General features: G+C 39.5%; 1 protein-coding gene across 1 annotated transcript; it reads right to left on the reverse strand.

Moving 5' to 3' along the window:
• Window positions 1-3,307: 3,307 nt before the first annotated feature.
• Window positions 3,308-8,978, reverse strand: LOC134301470 (acidic mammalian chitinase-like). The gene is made up of 11 exons (XM_062986164.1): window positions 8,954-8,978; window positions 8,670-8,699; window positions 7,710-7,911; window positions 5,730-5,786; window positions 5,483-5,648; window positions 5,272-5,396; window positions 5,050-5,173; window positions 4,778-4,960; window positions 4,568-4,687; window positions 4,302-4,440; window positions 3,308-3,570 (listed from the first exon to the last, which is right to left on the reverse strand). Exons 1-11 carry the CDS (start codon window positions 8,976-8,978, stop codon window positions 3,308-3,310), a joined length of 1,434 nt encoding a protein of 477 aa, XP_062842234.1.
• Window positions 8,979-16,151: the final 7,173 nt, after the last annotated feature.

Below are 16,151 nucleotides of genomic sequence, written 5' to 3' on the forward strand. Positions count from 1 at the left end.
AATAATGCTTTCTGTAAATGTTTTTTTTTTTTTAGTAATTAACAATTAGCATAAAAATAGTGTTATGTTTAATTATGCAGGTCTCCGAATGAAATTTTCTTGCTTTAAGAGAGTTTCTCTGAAATTTGTATATTTGTATATAGCTCAGTTTGAAATGTGTTATAAAACATATTGAAGTATCATATTTTGGCAATAATTTTAGGTCTAATAATAGTTTGTTTTATTTAAACTACTGTATGTAATAGAAATAAATACTTTATTCAAGAGAGTTTTGTAGTTTGGCTTACTTTTAGGTTCATCCAAGCAGGATTGGAATCTGCTCCTTTGTGCGAGGAGGAACAGGAGGAGCACTGCCAGTGCCCTACAAAATGACTTCCAGTAGACTACTAGTGTGCATGTTTCTGACCAAAATGTCAGAAACAGACTCTATGAGGGTGGCATAAGGGCTCGACGTTCTATAATAGGATCTCTAATAGAATGTTCGAACACTGCTTGCATTACATGGACAAGTTTGTGAGAGTTACACAATGCACGGCACTTGTGAAAATTTCACTGTAAAGGTGATTTGTCACAACAACATGGGCAGTTGTAGCCTAGTGGTTAAGGTACTGGACTAGTAATCAAAAATCCACTGTTGAGCCCTTGAGCAAGGCCCTTAACCCTTAGTTGCTTAGACAGTATATTGTCACAGTAATGCAAGTCGCTTTGGATAAAAGTGTCTGCTAAGTGCTGAAAATGTAAATGACTTTATTTAATAAGAGGTTGCAGTTATGGATTTGTATGGATTACAAGTAGGGCTAACCCTAACCCAGTCTAACTGTATTTCAGATGAATTTGGATGGAAAGTCCGTGAACTGTACACGTCATGGGAACATTACAAACACTGGTGTTAAATGGATCACAATGGACTGTATAAACGCTTTAACATAGTTAAAGATGTGGGGCGACAGGACGTTATACGTCTTGCACAGGGGTGTAATTACGGGTCAGGTGCACCGGGGCCCATGGCATGGGGGTTGGGGGGGGGGGGGGGGGGGGTCCTCCACGACATGAACTCAACCACTCATCTCACTGCCCCATCATTGGCTGCACTCACCAGGTCGTTGTTATTATATTACAATATTTTTGTTAAGTAAAATTAAAATAACTAAAACTGTGCATTAAATATAACAGAGGCAGGAAATTGGACTTGAAGTAGTCTAACTTCTGAGTGAGTACTTTTAATTGATTCTAATCAGCTATCAGTAAATGCAATTTGTTGAGGCCCAAACATTTTTTTTTTTTTGCACTGGGGCCCATGAGCTCCTAGTTAAGACACTGGTGTTGCATCTAGAAATAGTTCATATTATGAGCACCTGTTTTCAGTGGCTTAGTTATTAGTTTATTAGTTATTAGCTTAGTGCGATTAATTGCAATTAATTCAGTTCTTTAATCGCGATTAATCTTGATTAAAAGAATGTATTGCGTGACAGCCCTAATTACAATGTTTAAAAAAATTCCGGTGGAGTGTCGTAGTCAAGAGAGTCCAATCTCTAACATCTCAACCTGTTCTAATCTTGCAGGTGTTTTTAATCATTTAACAAACACAGTAAATTCAGCCCTTTTAATCTTGCAGGTGTTTTAATCTATTTATAAACACAGTAACCTTTTTAGCAGGCCTTGAGATCCATGGCTCCAGTATTTTTCTATTCTAGGTTTAACAGTTCCAAATAGAGGCAATTTAGATGTATAATATTTAGTTAAAAACTTTTTTTCTCAATGACTTGTTATTTCACATAAGTGGTTAGTATAAAAATTACACACCTGCTGCTTGTTCAACTTGTTCAGCACAGGATGACTCACAGAATAAATGATTACATATACACTGATCAGTCATAACATTAAAACCACCTCCTTGTTTCTGCACTCACTGTTCATTTTATCAGTGCCCCTTACCATGGAGGAAACCCACGCAGACATGGAAAAACATGCAAACTCCACACAGAAAGGACCCGGAACACCCCACCTGGGGATCAAACCCGTGACCTTCTTGCTGTGAGGTGACAGTGCTATCCACTGAGCCCCCGTGCCGCCTCTACAATTACTGACTGTAGTCCATCTGTTTCTCTGCATGCTTTGTTAGCCCCCGTTCATGTTGTTCTTCAAAGGACTCTCCCAGGACCACCACAGAGCAGGTATTATTTAGGTGGTGGATCATTCTTAGCACTGCAGTGACAATGACATGGTGGTGGTGTGTTAGTGTGTGTTGTGCTGGTATGAGTGGATCATACACAGCAGCCCTGATAGAGTTTTTCCATCAAACACTCCTACCTAGTTGGTCCACCTTGTAGAGTCAGAGACGATGCTGCTGTTTGAGTTGGCCATCTTCTAGACCTTCATCATTGGTCACAGGATGCTACCCATGGGGCTCTGTTGGCTGGATATATTTTTGGTTGGTGGACAATTCTCAGTCCAGCAGTGACAGTGAATTGTTTAAAAACTCCAGCAGTGCTGCTGTGTCTTATTCACTCATACCAGCACAACACACACTAACACACCACCACCATGTCAGTGACACTGCAGTGCTGAGAATTATCCACCACCTAAATAATATCTACTCTGTAATGGTCCTGGGAGAGTCCTGACCATTGAAGAACAGCATGAAAGGGGGCTAACAAAGCATGATGGACTACAGTCAGTAATTGTAGAACTACAAAGTGCTTCTATATGGTAAGTGGAGCTGATAAAATAAACAGTGAGTGTAGAAACAAGGAGGTATTGAGATGATAACTAAATGTCAAATAAATGCTCCATTCCATAAATGCTGCAGCCTTGTTCAAAACTCATCTTTAAATCGTCTTTTCCATCGGGCATTTGAGTGACTCAGAATTGTTTTTTTTTTACTTCGATATTGATTTTTACTTTGAGTTTTCTTTGCTTTTATTGTACAGTGACCTTGGGTGTCTTGAAAGGTGGTTTAAATAAATAAAAAAAAATAATAAAAATTATTATTATTATTTTAATTCTGTTCATTTTATGTCCATCTAGAAATATTTAAATTGGAAAGCAATTTCAGACTGAAACTATTAACATGCAGAGATTTTAGGATTTAAGTTTTAGATGTATACCCACATCCTGGGGGTCAGGCAAATATTTAATTTATTGCACAGCATGTTTTAAGTGAAACAAAAGCTAAAACACACACAAAAAAACAAATGATAACAGATTTTAATGTTGCTGGTGCATCTTTATTTTAGAGCATAGATTAAGACCAATCAGATGAATCAAGTCAAGATTAGCAATTAAGCGTTGATTTTTAAATTTGCATTTAAGACCAGTTGCAGCAAGAGCAGCTAGAATCGAAGACCAGGCCAGTGGCACAGTGCTCCAGGTAGGTCTTGCCCGCATCGCAGTTGTAGAACTGGTTCTTGTTGGTGGGGTTGGGGTAAAGTCCGTTGGCCTTTCCAGCACAGAAACCGCTGCCACCGCTGCTTCCACCACTGCTTCCACCACTGCTTCCACCGCCACTTGGAGCAGCAGTAGCTGGGGCGGGAGTGACGGGCGGCAGAGGCTGGGCAGGAGCAGTGCAACCTGGAATGGCACAAAAGAAAAAGGTGCATAAGATGAATTAGTGTGTAGTGCTGTCACCTCAATGCAAGAAGGGCGTGGGTTTGATTGCCTGACCTGGCGGAGTTTGCATGTTTTGAGTTTACTTATATTGTTTTTATTTTATGGAAGATCTCAAACATTTAAATCTGACAAATTAGCAAAAGTAGTAAAAATCAGGTGACTGTATATACCGACTAGGCATAACATTATGACCACTGACAGGTGAAGTAAATAACACTGATTATCTCTTCATCACAGCACCTGTTACTGGGTGGGATGTATTAGGCAGCAAGTGAACATTTTATCCTCAGAGTTGATGTGTTGGAAGCAGGAAAAATGGGCAAGCATAAGGATATGGTCAGTATCTATCAGAAGTGGTCAAAGGAAAGAACAGTGGTAAACCAGCGACAGGGTCATGGTCGGCCAAGGCTCATTGATGCACGTGGGGAGCGTCCAACAGATGAGCTACTGTAGCTCAAATTGCTGAAGAAGTTAATGCTGGTTCTGATAGAAAGATGTCCGAATACACAGTGCATCACAGTTAGTTATATTAGGAAGGTGGTCATAGTATTATGCCTAATCAGTGTATCATCACAGGGCCTTGTTTGATTTCTTTATTTTTAAGCGTATAGTTGGTCTATATAATTAAGCAAAGGAAAGTAGTGTGTTCAGTACAGACAGGGATGCAAATGTGCTACATTTGTTGTACTCACTCTGGCTAGTTCCCAGTCCACTCTTAATGGTGTTAATCAGAGGGTATCTGCCCTGTTTACAGAAGGTGCCACTGAAGTCATCCAGGTCCAAAGACCACACCATAGCTCCACCAAAGTTGTTCTTTTTAAGCCAGTCAATCTGTAGTGCATTGGAAAAAATGACAGTGTATGTGAATAAAGCAGTTTTTCACATTTCACACGGATTATAGACATTTAAAGCAACTGTAACTAAAAACAGAATATTTAAACATGTTAGCAAGGTTTACCTTGATCTGGAAGCTCTTAATGTTATCATAGCCAACCCAGATACCATTGTTGTAGGCATATGGCACATCCTGTGGGTCATCCCAACCCTGTGTGGCTCCTTGAGCCAGGAAGGTACAGATCTAAGGGGACAGGATTACAAGTTAAAGCTATATTTATATTATATGATAGACTATATGATAGTGTATTACATAATAAGAATATAACTCCACCTCATAGTAAGCCCAGAATCCAGACTGTCTGGTGTAGGTTCCAGCAGGTCCAGGTCCAGCAGCAGGAGCTCCAACACCAGTGCTGGAGCCGGCCAGCCTCCAGGTGTGTCCATATGTGGGAAAACCAACAAGCAGCTTCTCGGCAGGGGCACCATTACTCTTCCAGTAGTTCATGGCATAGTTCTTAAGACATCAAGGAAGAAATTTACACTAATGCTTAATAGCAATATGTTATTTGTTGTAGCTTATCGCTGTAATTTCACCACACTTACAACATTGAAGTAGATGTAAGATCCCTGATCAGATGTTCCACCATACAGAGGGCTGTTCTCTCCAGTCTGCTGCTCCCAGGAGCCATGGAAGTCATAGGTCATGACATGGAAGTAATCAAGAACCCTGTGTGAAAGGAAAAACAATGTAAGATTTAATGTGATAAAGTCTTTTAGTGCTTTGGATAAAATAACTAAAAGGATAAATTGGGGGGAACTACGAACTGGCCAAGTTCGGCAATCTGGTATCCGGAGTCAATGGTACTCTTGCCAGCGGAGACAGCAGCGGTCAGCATAAGACGAGGACGGTTGGTCTGCTTGCCCTCAGCCACAAAAGCAGCCAGCATTTCCTATTAAAACATTGTCTTATGACTTATCCCACATTTACAAGGATGACAATGTAGAGTAGAAGGGTTCTTTCTGGAAAGGTGCCTACCTGAGCCAGGGTAGTGAAGAGTTGTTTGTCCTGAGCAGGGCTGCCACGGGAACCAGGGTACTCCCAGTCAATATCCAAACCATCAAACTCATACTGCCTAAGGAACTTGATCACAGAGCTGATGAAGGTCTGACGAGTAGCAGAGGAAGACACCATGGCAGAGAATCTAAAAGAAAGAAAATAAGTAATGACATGATTGGCTTGCCTTTTTACATTTAAGCATGAACATAATCAGAACTGTACATACTTTGCAGTCCCGAAGTTCCAGCCTCCAATAGCCAGCAGGGTCTTCAGATTGCTGTTTCTGTTGAGAATACAAAGGCGTCAATTAAAAAAATCAGGATTACATGTGAAATTAATTTCTATGCTACAGTAAAGCATGTACCCCATTGCTGAAAGATATTTAGATCAAAAAAGACACTCCCATATTTACATTGCTGTCTGGGTCGGACTAATTGCAATCCTCTCTCGCTTACTAAGCGAAGACACTAGCTAATCATATACACCGATCAGCCATAACATTAAAACCCCCTCATTGTCTCTTTTATCCACTATCCAAGCTCCACTTACCATATAGAAGCACTTTGTAGTTCTACAATTACTTAATGTAGTCCATCTGTTTCTCTACATACCTTTTTACCCTGCTTTCACCCTGTTCTTCAATGGTCAGGACCCCCACAGGACCACCACAGAGTAGGTATTATTTAGGTGGTGGATCATTCTCAGCACTGCAGTGACACTGACATGGTGGTTGTGTGTTAGTGTGTGTTGTGCTGGTATGGGTGGATAAGACACAGCAGCACTGCTGAAGTTTTTAAACACCTTACTGTCACTGCTGGACAGAATAGTCCACCAACCAAAAATATCCAGCCAACAGCACCCCATAGGCAGCGTCCTATGACCACTGATGAAGGTCTAGAAAATGACCAACTTAAACAGCAGCAATAGATGAGCGATTGTCTCTGACTTTACATCTACAAGGTGGACCAACTAGGTAGGAGTGTCTAATAGAGTGGACAGTGAGTGGACACGGTATTTCACTCATACCAGCACAACACACACTAACACACTACCACCATGTCAGTGTCACTGCAGTGCTGAGAATGATCCAACACCCAAATAATACCTACTCTGTAGTGGTCCTGTGGGGGACCTGACCATTAAAGAACAGGGTGAAAGCAGGCTAAAAAGGTATGTAGAGAAATAGATGGACTACAGTCAGTAATTGTAGAACTACAAAGTGCTCCTATATGGTAAGTGGAGCTGATAAAATGGACAGTGAGTGTAGAAACAAGGAGGTGGTTTTAATGTTATGGCTGATCGGTGTTTGATAGGATACAACCCACAGGGTGAAAGGTAGGAAATGCCCTGAACAGGTCGGCAGTCCATCACAACACACACACAACACACACACCTTCATACCTTGGGCAATATTAGTATCTCCAATGAACCTGACTGCATGTCTTTGGACTGTAGGAGGAAACCCACACAGACACGGGGAAGACATGCAAACTTCACACAGAAAGGACCAGAACCTTCCTTTTGTGAGGCACCAGTGCTACCCACCGAGCCAGCGTGCTGCTCTGTATACAACACTGTCTTAGTGGGAGCATGTTTCACTCACCCTTACAGGTTATTAGCTCAACAATACAAGTTAATAAATTTCAGCCAGAATAAAACTGAGGGATAATTTAAACCAGAAATGCAACAATAATTTAATTTCTCAGGTCAACCAAACAACTAGTGTTGGAACATTAGGGCTCTTAAGTGTCTCTGCTCTAGAACTTAATGTCATGGCTGACCCTATACTCTGACCCCAACTTCCTAACCATTTATTGAACTGTATATTGTCATATGGTGACAAACAAATATTATATTTGACTGGATTGTAGAATTTACTGACATGATCATGGGTACCTCCAGCAGTGTCTCTGGACAAGAACACAGAACAGATGCTATGGCTATCTCTTTATACTGCTCTGGTCACAAGAAATTGGGTGTTAAACCCATTTGGTGTTACCCCCTATAGGCTTTACAACTTTTTTTGTTTACCATTTACTGTTTGGTCTGCTTAGGCACAATACAACTAAGAATTCAAGAAACACAACAGCATACTACTACAATTTAAGTAATATAAAGCATAAAATCTAATTTATTTCATAACAATATGTAAAAAGAAATGCCAATATTATCAGATATTAAATAAATACGAAGTAAATAAACCTACTGGTTCTTCAGGGCCTGAAATTCTCCATAGAGTTTCACATCGTCCCACTCGTAGGTAGCAAGCTCATTGTTGTTCATGCCAGCAAAAGCATAGATCATATGGTCACATAGGCATGGGTCAACGTTGGTTGGGAAGTACTTTCCTGCTCCAGGCCGGTACTGTCCCCAGTTGGTAAAGTAACAGGACAGGATGTAGGAGGATCCTAAATGTTGGATGAAGGTAAGGTAAGTGAGAAGGTAAAAGATATAAGTAGTGTTTAAAAAGCACTTACTGAAATTCCAGTTATCTTTTAGCTTCCATGCATGAAGTTGACTACCAGTGGTAAAGTCCAGTCTAAAATACTGCGACCAAACTTATGACTAGGCATAACATTATGACCACTGACAGGTGATGTGAATAAAACTGATTATCTCTTCATCACAGCACCTGTTAGTGGGTGGGGAAAATTAGGCAACAAGTGAACATTGTATCCTCAAAGTTGATGTGTTAGAAAAATGGGCAAGCGTAAGGATTTGAGCGAGTTTGACAAGGGCCAAATTGTGATGGCTAGACCACTGGGTCAGAGCATCTCCAAAACTGCAGCTCTTGTGGGGTGTTCCCTATCTGAAGCAACAGTGGTAAACCAGTGACAGGGTCATGGGCAACCAGGCTCATTGATGCACGTGGGGAGCGAAGGCTGGCCCTATTATCCAACAGACGAGCTACTGTAGCTCAAATTGGTGAAGAAGTTAACGCTGGTTCTGATAGAAAGGTGTCAGAACACAGAGTGCAGCGCAGTTTGTTGCGTATGGAGCAGCAAAAGGGGGACCAACACAATATTAGGAATGCGGTCATAATGTTATTCCTGATCGGTGTACAATATACTGTACATATACATATTACCTCGACTAAACCACTGATAATGGCCAACATTAAACAAAAAAGGAGCAATGACTAATATTTGAAGGCTTTTTAACCTACCTAGCTGCACATGCAGCAGAAAAGCCAGTCCTGGAAAAGAAAAGAAGATCATTTAAATTAAAATATTGTTCATAATGTAACAAAATGACTGGTGTGTAATGTAAAAACACATGTAGCCAGTGAAATGATGCTAAAAAAAAGTAAGACCTTTATTCCTTTGCTCTATCTATCATTAAAAATTTTAGTACCCTTGATAGGACAATGCAGTAGTAAAAACAGTAGTAAAAATATTAACATTTTCCTTATAATGCCAGGCATATTCTAAGTAAGCTTAGTTTACTCACCAACACAAATCAGAAGCTTGCCCATGGTTCCTATGTGCAGTTTACAGTGGGCATCTGCGTCTTTATATACCCCCTGCATACCTTATCCCACCCCTTTCACTTGTTTACCTAGACTTAAGCCCGATAGCAGTTAGCATTTAAAAAGTAATTACACAGTGATAAGTTTATAAAATTGGCCCACAGTTTAAGATAAACTTCATATGCCCTTGATTAAAAAACTGGTGTATTTAATGTAGCACTAACATGTTCATGGAGGTCAAAAATACATGGAAAACAATCTTTGACATCGTTCACAAAGCTTAACATTATGCATTGGCCTAAATTTCATTTCACCAAAAATATGTACAACCCCAAATCAGAAAAAGTTGGGACAGCATGGTAAATGCAAGTTATAAAAACCCACAGACAGGATGAACCTGAGATATTTTATGTTTTGTCTGCTCAACTTCATTTAATTTATTAATAAACATCCATTCCTACATTTCAGGTCTGCAACACATTCCAAAAAAAGTCGGGACAGTGAAGCATTTACCACTTTGTTATGTTGCCATTCCTTTTAACCACACTTAAAAGACGTTTTGGCACCGAGGATACCAAGTGATTTAGTGTTTCAGCTTTTTCTTAAGATGTGCTTCAGTACGGGGTCGTCGTTGTCTCATTTTTCATTGCAAAATTCTCCACACATTCTGTATTGGGGACAGATTAGTACTGCAGGCGGGCCAGTCCAGTACCCATACCCTCTTCTTCCGCAGCCATGCCTTTGTAATGTGTGCAGTGTGTGGTTTTGCATTGTCTTGTTGAAAAATGCATGGACGTCCCTGGAAAAGATGATGTCTTGAAGGCAGCATATGTTGCTCTAACATCTCAATGTACTTTTCTGTATTTATGCTGCCATCACAGAAGTGTAAATTACCTTTGCCAAGGGCACTGACACAGACCATGACAGACCCTGGCTTTTGGACTTAATGCTGATAATAGTCTGGATGGTCCTTTTCGTCTTTGGTCAAGAGCACACAGCGTCCATTTTTTTCCAAAAAAGACCTGGAATGCTGATTCACCTGACCACAATTCACGTTTTCACTGTGTGATGGTCCATTCTAGATGGCCTCCGACATCAGACAGGATGAACCTGAGATATTTCATGTTTTGTCCACTCAACTTCATTTCATTTATTAATAAACATCCATTCCTGCATTTCAGACCTGCAACACATTCCAAAAAAGTTGGGACGGGGGCAATTTAGGGCTAGTAATGAGGTGAAAAAACTAAATAATGATGTGATTCCAAACAGGTGATGTCAACAGGTGAGTCTGTGATGAGCAAAGATGATCAAAGGATCTCCAGTTTGTCAACAAATGCGTGAAAAAATTATTGAAATGTTTAAAAACGATGTACCTTAAAGAAAGATTGGAAGAGATTTGCATATTTCTCCCTCTACAGTGCATAATATCATTAAACGATTTAAGGAATCGGTAGGAATTTCAGTGCGTAAAGGCCAAAGGCGCAAGCTTAAGCTGAACACCCGTGAGACTTTTTTTCTTGCAAGCACTCTAACACTGTCTTGATATGCAAAATTGTAATTTAGGTGGTTTGGTGGTACAGCAGGAAGTGTGAGTGACACATAGCATCAGAGTCCTAAAGGAATGGGTTTAATCCTTGCCATAGATCATTGTCTATTAATAGCTGGACACATACTTCCTGTGTCCACATAGGTTTTAATAGATACTTTGGTTTTATTCCACCTCCCAAAATATGCAGACGTTGTAATTTGTCCTTAAAAGAAAGGGAGTGTGTTTTTTATGCACCCAGTGTTTCTGGATGGCACTGGATCTCAACATAATTCAACCTTGAGTTATTTTTGTAAATAAATAAATCATAGAAGTAAAGAATTAATGAATGCTAGCCGGGCTTCCAAACAATTGACTGTGCCTATAGACAGGAGGTTGACTGGGCCTTTAAGTTGTTGTACAACAGGAACCTTTTATTTGGTCTATGTACCTGCACTAGTGGTACCCGTGGTGTCTCATACACAGTATGGTACCCTGTGAAACCACCACTTGTGTCCGGGAACTTTGCACATGTCAGAGAGGGAACGTGATAGTCTCAGCTCTCCTTGGCCAGTGCAGACGTGGTAAAAGCAGTGTAAGAATTTCAAAAAGGCAAGTAACAATACATAAATTGGGAAAATGTGAAATACTATGAACAAATCTATGAATTAATAAATAAACATGCAGTAAATATTTATTTAATATTTAAGGATGCATTTGCACTAGTAATGACATATTTGGCAACAACACGATGACCTTAAATATATTCAAGTTTAAATGTATCACTAAGTAAATCATAAATCAGTTTATCATATCAATTCAGGATTAAAAGTTCCTAATCTCATGTTATCAGATAAGAAAATGCTGTTAATGCTAAAGCGGGTCCTGTTCATGCTTTGAGTAAATAAGATAATTACCTTTGATAAATTAAAAATATGAATGGGCTTATAGATAGCGGAAAAACATGAGCAGTCAAATGGAAAATACAACCAATATTTCCAAAAAAGTTGGAACATTTTGTAAAATGCAGTAAATAAAACACATGTAAAATTTAATACCTGCAACACACTCTGAATTAGTTATGACAGAAGCAAAATAAGAGTTGATGTTTTGAAACCTTCTACATAACAGATGAAGGAATCATGATTGGGTATAAAATGAGGATCCACCAAAGGCTGTACAAGAAGTGATGGGTCGTCTTTCACCATCTACTTTACGTAATACTTAAAGATTTAAAGAATCTCAGTTCATGTAGGGCAAGAACAGAAACTACTACTAAATGTACGTGTATGTCATGCTGCCATGCTACTGTGATAAATATAGCCTTATAACATGGTTTATTTTTACAATTCCTCAATACCCTGAGCTGTATAAAACAAGTTTAAAAGTGTACCACGATTTATTAGCTGAGGAAAAAAGATTGAACAGTGGCTGCAGAAAAAGCCAATAAAACGTGCAGAGGATCAACACTATCAGGAATAATTTATAAGATACAGCTTCAGGTGCCATGTCAAAAATAAAATGGAGCACCGACGATGTGTTCTTTGCTGTGATGTTCTGGCAAATGAGAGATTAAAACAGTCGAAATAAAGAGGCATCCCAATTAAGTTCAGAAATCTGAAATACTTGCACAAAAGACACAAAAGTGTGTGTGTGTTTTCTTTTTCTTTTTGCATTGCCCTTCTTGTTGTTAAAAATAAAGCATTATATTTGGTTCATCTTAGCTTCTGCTTTCCATTCTATAGCTTGGTTATATTACAGTATGCTTTCAAATCAGTGGGTTGGTAAAGAAAGGGGTCGCCCGTATTTAAATACTCTCATTTAAGAAAATACAAACGTTTTTATATGATACATATTGAGAAAACGTCAAATAAAATTAGTTTATTTATGATTAAAGTCAAAGTCTGCACTTTCAATTAGCCTAGTCAATAATATTAACTTTTTATGGCCATGCATGCACTGCATGGCAAAAAGTATGTGAACAGCTATTAACACTTGTAATTAATATAAAATATATTTTTGACCTTTTATTATTAAATTGCTTCACATCTTCAAACTATTTTTAATTTAAAACAAAGACTAAAACAAAAACACGATTAATCAGCAAAATGCAGTGGGGGAAATAAGTATTTGATCCCCTGCTGATTTTGTAAGTTTACCCCCTTACAAAGACTTGAACAGTCTATAATTTTTATGGAAGGTTTATTTTAACAGGGAGAGACAGAATATCAACAAAAAATCCAGAAAAAAAACATTAAATAAAAGTTATAAATTAATTTGTATTTAATTAAGGGAAATAAGTATTTGATCCCCTACCAACCAGCAAGAATTCTGACCCCCACAGACCGGTTATGTGCCCATGAGGCACACAATTTAGTCCTGTCCCTGTATAAAAGACTCCTGTCACAGAATCAGTTTCTTCCGTTCAAATCTCTCGACCACCATGGGCAAGACCAAAGAGCTATCAAAGGACGTCAGGGACAAGATTGTAGACCTGCACAAGGCTGGAATGAGCTACAAGACCATCAGCAAGAAGCTTGGTGAGAAAGAGACCACTGTTGGTGCGATAATTCGAAAATGGAAGAAATACAAGATCACAGTCAATCACCCTCACTCTGGAGCTCCATGCAAGATCTCACCTGGTGGTAAAGAATGATTCTGAGAAAGGTGAGGTCAGTCCAGAATTACACGGGAGGAGCTTGTCAATGATCTCAAGGGAGCTGGGAGCACAGTCACCAAGAAAACCATTAGTAACACACTTCGCCGTAATGGATTGAGATCCTGCAGTGCCCGCAAAGTCCCTTTGCTCAAGAAGGCTCATGTACAGGCCCGTGTGAAGTTTGCCAATGAACACCTGAATGATTCAGAGAAAGCTTGGGAGAATGTGATATGGTCAGATGAGACCAAAATTGAGCTCTTTGGCATCAACCCCACTCGCCGTGTTTGGAGGCAAAGAAATGCCCGGTGGGTATGGTGTTCTTGGGGTCATATCCAGCATTTCTCTGTTCCTAGCTTCCTTGAGATCATTGACAAGCTCCTCCCGTGTAATTCTGGACTGACCTCACCTTTCTCAGAATCATTCTTACCCCACCAGGTGAGATCTTGCATGGAGCTCCAGAGTGAGGGTGATTGACTGTGATCTTGTATTTCTTCCATTTTCGAATTATCGCACCAACAGTGGTCTCTTTCTCACCAAGCTTCTTGCTGATGGTCTTGTAGCCCATTCCAGCCTTGTGCAGGTCTACAATCTTGTCCCTGACGTCCTTTGATAGCTCTTTGGTCTTGCCCATGGTGGTCAAGCCCTACCACCACCACTGTTGGGCCCCTAAGCAAGGTTCTTAACCCTCAGTTGCTCAAACTGTATTCAGTCATAACTGTAAGTCGCTTTGGATAAAAGCGTCTGCTGAAAATGTAAATGTTTTACAAAAGGTATCAAACCCCAAATAGCCACATGGAAAATAAGATGTTCATTTTGGTTACTCAAGTAACCAATTAACCAAATTTAATTAACCATTGGGGTCAATTAGATTGCTTTACCCATGCTCCAGTAATAGCATTTCAGCTATATAAAGTAGGCTAAAATGTCTCAACAAGCAGCACCAAAGCTGCCATTAAATTACAAAGACTGAAGCTTCATGTTAATTACGAAGTGTGGCAAAAATTGTCTGTCAAACTAACTGCAAGTTGCAGCAGACTGGAAGCCATGATAAGGTAAGATTATACAATCATACAATTCCTTTAAGATGAGATTAATGAACAAAATAAATGTTTAAAAAATGCTAAATGATAAAAATGATAAAACATATCTATCATGTTTATTTAAATGTGACAGTGGTAGCTTAGTGGGTAAAGCTTTGGGCTATTAATTGAAAGGTTGAGATTTCAAATTCCAGCTTTGTCATGTAGCTGCTGTTGGGCCCTTAAACAAGGCCCTGTTGGGCCCCTGAGCAAACCCTCTCAGCTCCAGGGGCGCCGTACAATGGCTGACCCTGCTCTCTGACCAAACAAGCTGGGATATACGAAGAAAGAATTTTGTTTTGTTGTACTGCACACCTGGATATGTATATATGACAAATAAAGGCATTCTATTCAAAAAGCTTTACACAGATAAGTCAAAACAATATGACCAGTTGCCTAATATACTGTTAAAACAGCTCAAACCTGTAGAGGCATAAACTCTACAAGAAGTCCTTTGATATCTGGTATCAGGACATTGCCAGCAGATACTTTAATCCCTGTACATTGCAGGAAGGATCGTCTTAGTGCCATCTCTTCCGCGGATGACCATTGCACACATGCCCGGCCTTCCACATGATGCAGGAGAAAACAAGATTTATCTGTCCAGACAACTATAGGACATTCACTTATTGTGGGATCAGGACCCACTGTTATTCTAACCTGTTGTTAGTAATTGCATAAATTAATGAATCAATAAATGCATGAGTAAATGGTTGTATGGTATGTATATATAGATTTACACATATTTTATCAGCAGAGTTAGTAAAGAAACCTTTAAATAGTCATTTAAAACAAAGCCGTTGGCACTCAGGTGGCACAGCGGTAAAACTCGCTAGCACACCAGAGCTAGTCAAGTCAAGTCAACTTTATTTATATAGCGCTTTTTACAATAGACATTGTCTCAAAGCAACTTTACAAAATCCAGGACCAACAGATACAAAAACCCCTGTTGAGCAAGCCGAGGGCGATTGTGGCAAGGAAAAACTCCCTGAAAATTACAGGAAGAAACCTTGAGAGGAACCAGACTCAGCAGGGCCCATCCTTCTTGGGTGGCCAGGAGGATACTTTAAATAAATAGGATTTACACAAATCATACAAACACAGAATTAAATGAACTAAGAGTTATAACTGGCAATAAATAAAGAAATAAATAATAATAGAGTTATTATTCGGTCTAGTCTTTAATAAAGTCGGCGGGTAAACAGTTTTCCATCAGAATGCCCTTGGGGTAAAACAATAGAGAATGTAGTTAATAATGTACAATGCTAGTTGAGTAAAACAGTTTTACAGAGAGTTTTAGACTCCAGCAGCCCTAATTATTACAGCATAACTAAAAGGGAGAGCGAGCAGGTAACAAGGTCATGAAGGCTTTCACAGGACATCAGCGCCCACCTCCCCTACCCAAACCAGAGTGATCGGACAGGAGAGGCAGAATGACAGCAACCCAACATCCCTGATCACCACAAGTTTCTATGACCAAGAACCCCCAAGCTCTGCTCCTTTGTCTATACTAATCAAAAGCCTGAGAAAATAAATATGTTTTCAGTCTAGACTTAAACATTGAGACTGTGTCCGAATCCCGAATAGAGGAAGGAAGATTATTCCAGAGTTGTGAGCTTTGTAAGAAACTGCACTCAGAAAGAACTGAGTTTGCCCAGTTTGGGAATCAAACCCAGGTCTTGCTTGATGTGAGGCAACACCGCTACCCAGTGCCACCGTCCTACCCAGTTCCACCCCCCTAAAGAGCTCAAAAAGTCCACTAAAATTAAATTAGAAGTCATTACCATATGTTACGACAGCGTATTAGGACCACTTTAAGTTCTGATTTTGAGAATAAAGTCGAAATTATTTCAAGAATAAAGTTGAAATTATTTTTAAAATAAAGTCACAATTATTTCAAGATAAAGTCGAAA

This window comes from Trichomycterus rosablanca, chromosome 24 (genome assembly GCF_030014385.1).
Source record: "Trichomycterus rosablanca isolate fTriRos1 chromosome 24, fTriRos1.hap1, whole genome shotgun sequence".
In the NCBI taxonomy this organism is placed as follows: domain Eukaryota; kingdom Metazoa; phylum Chordata; class Actinopteri; order Siluriformes; family Trichomycteridae; genus Trichomycterus; species Trichomycterus rosablanca.

What these genes read in the sequence shown, in the direction of transcription:
- LOC134301470 (XM_062986164.1), bottom strand. Translation starts at nt 8,978, where the DNA reads ATGGGCAAGCTTCTGATTTGTGTTG. An exon ending in CTTACATCTACTTCAATGTT is followed by an intron (nt 4,961 to 5,049) that starts GTAAGTGTGGTG and finishes TGATGTCTTAAG; the next exon opens with AACTATGCCATGAACTACTG. An exon ending in TGGACTGGGAACTAGCCAGA is followed by an intron (nt 3,571 to 4,301) that starts GTGAGTACAACA and finishes GTGCCATTCCAG; the next exon opens with GTTGCACTGCTCCTGCCCAG.